This window comes from Monodelphis domestica, chromosome 3 (assembly GCF_027887165.1).
Source record: "Monodelphis domestica isolate mMonDom1 chromosome 3, mMonDom1.pri, whole genome shotgun sequence".
NCBI classification, from domain to species: domain Eukaryota; kingdom Metazoa; phylum Chordata; class Mammalia; order Didelphimorphia; family Didelphidae; genus Monodelphis; species Monodelphis domestica.
The window spans coordinates 349824547-349833331 of record NC_077229.1 but is presented as its reverse complement, the minus strand read 5'-3'; the positions used below and the strand labels follow the sequence as shown (position 1 = coordinate 349833331).

The 8785-nt window shown below is 34.6% G+C and overlaps 1 protein-coding gene across 9 annotated transcripts in view; it reads right to left on the bottom strand.

Moving 5' to 3' along the window:
- Window positions 1–3482: 3482 nt before the first annotated feature.
- Window positions 3483–8785, bottom strand: part of DROSHA (drosha ribonuclease III) — a 123746-nt gene continuing 118443 nt past the window's right edge. For 7 of the 9 annotated variants that reach the window (XM_016431432.2, XM_016431431.2, XM_056824257.1 and 4 more), the window contains 2 exons: window positions 6383–6501; window positions 3483–5982 (listed from right to left, as the gene is read on the bottom strand). In XM_016431432.2, the coding sequence (XP_016286918.1) occupies window positions 5935–5982; window positions 6383–6501 (167 nt within the window). In that variant the 3' untranslated portion in view covers window positions 3483–5934. Of the gene's footprint in view, window positions 5983–6243; window positions 6502–8785 lie in introns of those variants that run through there. The other 2 variants (XM_056824254.1, XR_008917777.1) reach the window with 2 other exon arrangements.

Sequence of the window (8785 nt, the reverse complement as noted above, 5' to 3'; positions counted from 1 at the left end):
AATCATAGAAGCAGAAAATAAAACCATCTGCAGGAATAACAAAAAAAGAGACAAAAACTCAACTTACCCTAAATTTGCCAAGGCATATTTGATCAAATTTTCTCTCCACATTCCTGAGGGTTTTATGATGTTACTGATAAGGATGTCTACTACATTACTTGAATGATCCTTAAAAAGTACTGCTGAATGACTGACAATGTTCTCATACACTGTTTCAAAGTAATGCAACTTCAGTGAGGAGGATGGTCAGCTTGTAATTTTTACATTATATGGCCCTCTTAAAGAAACCACTACAGCCCATTTTTCCAACTCTTCACTATGGGTCTATATGCCAAGCCTTAGTTCAGGAAATTTATAGCACATACACCTCCATATTTAAATTTTAAACTTGTCAGGTTATCCCTAGGCTGTGGACAGGTTTATTAGCTACAAAATCTCTTTTCTATGTGTAATGTGTTTTCTAGAACACACTGTGAAACATGGAAAATGATAAGTTGTGAGCTATAAAGCATACAAAGCAATCCAGTTAGGTCTTTAGGAAATGGCCTGGAGCTTTAAGACAAACCTTTAAAACCTTTACTGACTACTGCCTCTTTTAGGACCAGCAACAGCAATGCAAAGATAAAAAAACTTCAATGGCCATTTCAAAAATATACTTAACCAATGAGATGTTTTCAAACTTTACTCCAGACTGACATATTAGAAGTGTTCAATGTTCTGAGAGGAGTGAGGCCTGTCTTACCTTGAAGTTGTATAGTCATTAAGTTGATGGACACTGAAGGATTAGATCCTACAATAATTCTTGTTAAAAGGACAGGTAAAAAGCACAGACCACTTTCTTAAAAGCTGTATTGTCTTTAGTTACACGTTTTTTTTTCAGTTTTGTGTGTCCACTTATGGTCTCTGACATGATGGTGTCAAACTCAAACAGAAATGGATCACTGTTGAATGCATACTGACTTAGAAAACCACCAATACATTACTTATGGCACATTTTAACCTGATTCAGGCTCACCCATTTAGGAGGAATTCTGTAGGCCCCAACTGTGCTGACACTACTGCTTTCAAAGCAAACTGTATTCCTGGGCTGCTCTGTTTAGGCTGTTAAAAGGAGATGGAAGAATCTCATTATTTTCTGCTATCACTAATTATGATCTAGGCCAGGCATCATTGCACTTGTTTTCTGTTAAATGAAATGATATTTATATAATTTAACTTACATGGGGGGCACTAATTGAGAAAATGCACATAAAGTGCTCTGTAATGGATAAAGCTTTCTATTAAGTTAACTTGTTATGAAATCTTCACTAGATTATATATCAGATAAAGATTTTCTAGGAAAAGGATGCAAAGATCCACTTAATATTGGATCTCTTCTGAACAATGACTCCATAAAGCAAATTCTAAAGAAGTGTTATAACTCTGTGGGCAAAAGCACTGAGAAAATCTATTTTCTTTTGTTAAAACAATGAATTTTGGTTCTTAAAAACTCAATCCTCTCCAGTTATACCTCCCTTCATATTTGCAGACATATATGTGTGTGTGTGTGTGTGTGTGTGTGTGTGTGTGTGTGTGTGTGTGTGTGTGTGTGTGTATTCTATATATAGTGTTGGACAAAGAGTCAGGAAGACTTGGAGTTCTCTCTCTATATATATATTCTAAACCCTTTCCTTCCATCTTATAATCAATACTGCGTATTGATTCCAAGGCAAAAGAACAATAAAGGCTAGGCAATGGCGGTTAAGTGACTTGTCCAGGATCACACAGCTAAGAAGTATCTGAGGCCACATTTGAATCTAAGACCTCCCATCTCTAGGTTTGGCTTTCAATCCACTGAGCATATTTGGTTATATTTTGACAAAACCAAAATATTTAAAGTCAAATTACCCCATATATCAACCGTAACTAATAATAAGATTTAACATTCTGTACCCATGGTCTAAGAGGAAGAATTCTAGTATCAGTATTTGAAACTTATATTGACGCATGGTGGAAATTTCAAGAAAACCTTTTTCTATAGGAAGATGCTAGAAATAATTCTTAAGAAATCAACTGACATATACAAACTTTTACATGTGAACTCACAACTAATCCAGATCAAAGTTGTTCAGTTACTTCAGATCCAGTTTAATCTGTTGAGAAATGAAAGTTCTTTTTTAGGAGATGATGTCAATGAAACTTTGGAGTAATTTTCTTGTAGTGAGGATAAATGAAAACAAGTTATTCATATCCTTAAGCAATAGTACTCAAATGTAGGAAACTGGGGTAAAATCTCTGGCTACTAATTTTTCCTATTTTGCAAAAAGCTGTGACACTGAAATAAATTTATTTAAATATCATTTAGTTTGTGCTTTTCCTCACATAAAAGAGTTGGGGATATTTAGGTTAGGGGAAAGATTTAGTGCAGGATATGAGGTATTATTTTCTGTTTTGATACTGCCTTTGAAGTACATGAGATCTAATCTGACAGCTGTGATGATTCTCCGTAATTAAAAATGTGAACTCTTTGAGAGTAGGGACTATCTTTGTTATCAATAATCATAGTTTTTTGCACATAGTAATAAAGCACCTTATAAATGATCCCATATTCATTAATTCATTTATGTTTTGAAAGAATTTTGTAGAGCAGTATAAAGAATGTGTTGGACTAAGAATTAGGAAGACCTGGAGTTCAAATTCTGCCCGAGAAATTTAAAAGCCAGAAGATCCTGGGCAAGTCACAACCTCTCTCAGTTTCAATTTCTTCACATGAAAAATGGTAATAATAGCTGTAAAAAATAGACTCGAATACAAGACTACAATCCCCATGAGCCTTTGCTCCACTTCCCCAGAATGCCTTGTAATTTCACCTGTGCCGAGATCGAGAAGGTATTTAAGCTGATTCAAAGGCTTTTGAGGGCTCTCTCCGGCTCTTGGACTTCAGCTTTGGGGCAGGCGTGGTTTTTTTCATAATGTAGGTGAGGTTGTGTCTAGGTCACTCTATGGCCTGGACACGTGTTTCTTATCCTCTATTTTCTTTAATCCTTAATCTTCAATAAACCTCTAAAAAATATAATACTCCTTGTAGAGAGAAACTAATTTCTATCTGCCTCAGTCTCCCCGTCTCCCCTAAATTTTAATCTTTACATAGCATAGACCTTGGAAGATTGTTGTGAGGATCAAATGAGATTATATATTAAGGCATTATATAGATGTTAGTTAATATTACTAGGAAGAAACATTAGACTTGTTATAGGGCAGAAGTAGGAAAAAATCAAAAGTTGTTACTAAGAGCAAAATTTTAGGTTTGATGTAAGAGACAACTTTCTAAGATCTGGTGCTGCAGAAATGCCATACCTTAAGAGAGAAAGATCTCAAACTTACTAGGTTGGGTAACACTTGTGAAGGATGTCATAAAGAGCATTTTTAATCAGGTTGGAGTAGATAGCCTCTGATATCACTTCCAATTCCAGCTGGCTGTATAAGAATCCTACTGACTAGGCTTTGCTTTTAAATAAATGCTTTATTGATGATTTTTTTACACTGTCGTCACTTTTCAATAATCCCTCTCCCCTTCACTGTAACAAATAAGCATAGTTAAGCAAAACAAAACGACACATTGGCCATATCTGACAACACAGCTCTCATTTTGTACATAGGGTCTATAATAATATCCCTGAAAGGAGTTATGTTTCACAGGCAGTACTCTGCATTGCACTGATCAGACTTCCAGTGTCTGCTGGAGTTGTTCTTTCCTTCATATTACTGTAGAGACTATACAAAGTCTTTTTTTCCTTTTAGCATCAGTCTGTGCAAGTCATTTCAAGTTTGTCTGAATTTTTTATACTTGCAATTTCTTATGGCACACTAATATTACATTACACAAATAATAACGAAATTTGCTTAGCCATTCCCCAATTTGTGGGCAAACAGATTTTAGTACTTTTGTGACCACAAAAACTGCAGCTAAACATATTTGTTTATCTGGGCATATTCCTTTTGTTTTTGACCTCCTTGGGCTATATGCAATGTAGTGATTACTGGGTGAAAAATTACGCCGAATATAGTGACTTTTCTACCATGGTTCCAAATTGTTTTCCAGAATGGTTGGTTGGATTAATTCATAGCTATACTGAAATTGCTTTGGAGTACTTTTGTTCCACCAAAACCCATAACCATTTAGTATTTTCATCTTTGTCAAGTAGATAGGTATAAAGTAAAACTTCAGAAATGCTTTAATCTATATTTCCTTATCATTAGAAATTTGAAGCATTCTTTCAAATGTTTATTAGTAATTTACATTTATTCTTTTGAAAACTGCTTCTTCACATTTTTTGAGCATAGAGCTATTGGGGAATGGCTCTCAAGCTTTACATATTTGCAACAGTTCTTTTCATTTCTTGTATGTAAGACATTTTTCAAGAATATCTGATATTAAACTTCTTTCACATTAAGATTACAATATTTAACTTTTATACTTCTCCAGATTTCAGCAGCATATAATATAGAGACAGAAGCTGAAAAAGGTTGCAAATACTACAAGGAAGAAAAATGACAAACACAATTCTACATGGACCTGGGAATTATTCCTTAACACAAAGTAGGGTGGTTTTATTTTCAAGACACAATGATACAAAAGTACTCAGTGAAAAGCCTCTCCAGCCTCACCTATATTCTGTTCGCTAGGTGTTTGGCAAGATAGTCCCAACATTCACTGTAGTCCTTACTAACATCTGCTAATATAATACAAAATTTCAATTTTTTTTTGTCAGTGTGAGTGTTCCCTCCACTGACAAATTTCAAAACTCTCTCAGAACCTAGAGGATGGTCCCATAAGATGCTACAAGACAAAAAAAGAAATATTCATTACCTGGTGGTCAACCAACTGGTGATGAGCCTCTCTGAACTTGATTGAGCTGGTCTTCCAGCAACAGATCAAGAGTCTGCTGTCAGGCTCATACCTGAAGCCTTTACAACTTGACAGAATCTGCCAGAGGTTGTGCTGTGATGGCACAACTATGAAAAACTTAGGACCAGCTCCAGGCAATGATGAGGCATTATATTAGAATTTAAGTAAATGATAACCCAGATATATACACAATTTGTTAAGGTGGAAAAGAGCATATTTTAAGAGTCTGGTAGGAATATTAGATAAAACTTGTAATTCTCAGATACTCAACACCATAGAGGTTAGAAATAGGATAATTCCGATTTCTATAGTTGTATTTAATTTTTGGTGTGATACAAAGATTTGAATATAGATCAGTTTTATCCTGGCCTTTGAGTGATCACCCACCTCATACTTCTCTGGGTCTCATCTATATAATAAAGAAGTTGTCTAAGGTCCTTTCCAGTTCAAATATTCTATAACGAACTCTATTTAAAAATGTTATTAAAAAAAAAAGCCAACTCCATCCCCACCCACATATAGAAGGCACTTTGCTATAAATTTCCTCCAAAGATTTTGTAAAATGAAAAGTATAAAGGTAAATATGCAGAATCAAGGGCCAGGTTTTAAAAATAAGTTGTATTTTCTAATGGATTATAATTTTGCACTTTTGAAAGGAATAAATGAAGAAAAATGAGGATCTTTACTTTGGAAATAGGATCTAGGAATAATATCTTTTGTAAAGGGGAGTTTACAAATATTTTTCCTTTTAATAGACACTAGTAAAGTTAAATTTAAACCAATGTTATTTTCAAAATCCCTCTAAATCACTAACCTGGTTTTTATTCTTTTTTCCCTACCAACTTGTTGAAGAATGTATGGTCTGTGATTCAGATGTCCATTCCAATGATATTGGAATATAAAGATGTCTCCCCTTCTACCCCCCAAGCCTATTTTTAGAGTCTCCTTTCTACAGAAGACAAATTGCTTAGAGAAAACTGGCTTCCATGTCCATCAGATGTTTTCAAAAGGAGAGATGTCTGGCATACTGTAGACAAAAATCTGGTTCAAGGACTCAATTCTTCACGTTTTACTTGTATGTATGGTGTCACCACCTGAGAAAAGAGATAGGATTATATTCTTGGATAAACTTACTACTGGATTCTATACTACAAAAACCAAACAAGTAAGAATATTATCATATTATTTCTTTCTTCCTCTCCCTGAGTATGTACATACATACATACATACATACCTGTGTGTATATGTGTATATATGTATGCATATGCATACACAAGTTCATCAAAGTATTCCTCAGAATGAAAAGAAAATATTTCTCAATTAAAAGAAGACAGCTAAAAGATTAAAAGACTCTTATGGCAACTTGACTTTGCATTTTATTTCAATAGGAGATTTCATTCATTGTCTGCATGAAACTATGTCTCCATGGGTCATAGTTAGAATTACAAAGCAACAAAATATGCCACTGCTTCCATGCCCTCCTTTATTCCTTACTTCATCAGCCTCATCTGGTTCTTTCTCTTGATGCTCTCTTTCCCACCTCATTTCTTTCAACTCTTGTCTGTATTTCCGTTCAATGAACCGCTTCTGATGGGCCATCTGGGGAAAGTTATCTGACACACAAGGAGAGATATTTTACATTTAATAAAGGGCAATTACTAGTGCAGAGAATACTTCAAATTACTTTTGCCCCCCTTTTATAAGGAAAGGAAAAAAAAGCTAGTTTGCTATTTTCTCTCATTCATTTAGGAATCAAACAGAATGGAAATCTTGGATTATCTATTATTTCAAGAAGATTTTATCATCTGTGATGAACTTTTGAGCATAATAATCATAAAATAAATAAAGCAAATAGAAATGTTAAAATAGACACAATTCCCAAATTTTCCCACTCACATGCTTCAAACTCACTCCCTTAGCAACAAGAGCTTTACAGGGAAAATTTAAGGATACACTGAAATGGGGCTGTACACAGAGTAGATTGTGAAAGACTCCTAAAATCCCTGAAAAACAAATGGCTCCCATTATCATTTGTGGAGAATTCATTTTTTAAAAGAAAACTGGAGAAAAGCTACTTGGCTACTTAGTCTGGACACAAAAGCTCAGACTAGCCAAATAACAAAAAAAATTAAAACATATATCAAGATGGTAACTGAGAAATTTTCTTATTTTATTTTGGAAAAAAGAAGGAAGGAATAAAGTCCATTCCTCTCTACTACAGTACAGCTCCACTACAGTGTCCAGCCTCTGCTTGAATACTTCCAAGAAGAGGGAACCAATCCCTTCCCATACCACTTGTGGAGAGATCGAATTGTTAGAAAGCTTTCTTGGAAATGAAAGCTAAGTTGGCCTTTTTTACAAATTCCTCTCATGATTTTTCATTCTTCTTCTGAGGCAAAACACAAGTTTAATCCTTACTCTATGTGATAACCTTCTAAATACTTGAAGACAGCTATCTCCCTGAGCAACAGCTATCCTCCTGACTTTTCTCTTTACCAGGATAAACTTTCCTGTTCTTCAATTGACCTTCATATCATATAGATTCAAGGCAATTCACCATTCTAAGATGCCCTCCTCGAGACACTGCAGCTTTCAACATTCTGGTGACAAGAATTGAATACAATGTTCCAGAGGAAATTTGATAACAGTATTTGGTACAGTGGAACTTTCACCAACCTGTTCCTGAAAGCTATATATGTCAAGTATGCATTACCTTTTTTGGTTGTCCTACCTTCTTGCTAAAACATACTGAGTCTATGGTTTACTAAAACCTCCAGATCTAATTTAAAAAAAAAAAAGACTAACTACACCTCACCCACCTTAGACCTGTGAAGTTTTTTTGGTTCCAAATATAAAATATTGATTCTATAAGGATGATATTAGAAAATAAATAGTAGTTTAGAGATAAGAAGTAGAATGGCTGATTTGAAAGAATTGGAGTTTGAAGCAGAGCTAAAAGAACATGTTAATTTCAAATGTTGACAAGTTATATGTTTTTCTGTGTCAGTTACTCTCTCTGGTAGTTGGCAGTTGGTCTCTGGCAGTTGGCAGAGACACAGAGACTCTCTCTCAGGCCTAGAGCAGGTAACATCTTTGCCTCTCTCTGTCTGAGGGAAAGACCTGAAGGAGCTTAGTGCTTTCTTTTTCCAACTTGGGAAACACTATTGACTAACTATTGTGGTTTTTATAGATTGATTTAACTCTGAGAAGAACAAAATGAGTCCTAATGTGATTCTTGTTGACTCAACCAGCTAGTCTTTGTTATTTTATAACTAGAAGGCTAAGTTAAGAATTATAAGGATAATAGTGGTAGTTTTATTTAGAATAGTATAAATTTGGGTTAGTCAGCTCAGGGAGGATTAGTGTAGCCTGTGAAACACAGGAGAAGTGGTTCCTTATGGAACCAGGGAGTTTATTTGGGTGGATTTAGAATCCCTTAGAATTAGAAATTCTTTTTATCCTTATATATTTCAACAAATATTTTATTTTTTATAATAAGAGTCTCATTAGCATCCTTGTGCCTAGCCCTGAAGGGAAGTTCACGTTTGAGTTTCATTTCATCACTGAAGAAGATACTTTTGATTGCATCTATCAAAAGTATATGAACAGTTTTGAACCTGTATTGGCATGGTTTTCCCATCTATTTTTACATAACTTGCCATTATTATTTTTACAATTCCTACTGAACTTTGTATTATTAGATTCAGCCCAGTGTTCTAGCATATCAAGATATTTTTATATTCTGACTGCTTATTCAGTGTGCTGGCTATTTTGGCCAGCTGTGTTGCCTGCACATGATAATCCTACCTTCTATCCAAATTATTGATTAAAAATGTTAAACAGCAAAAAAGTAAAGACTAGATCCCTTGCATAGATAATCCACTGTTAATTTACTAG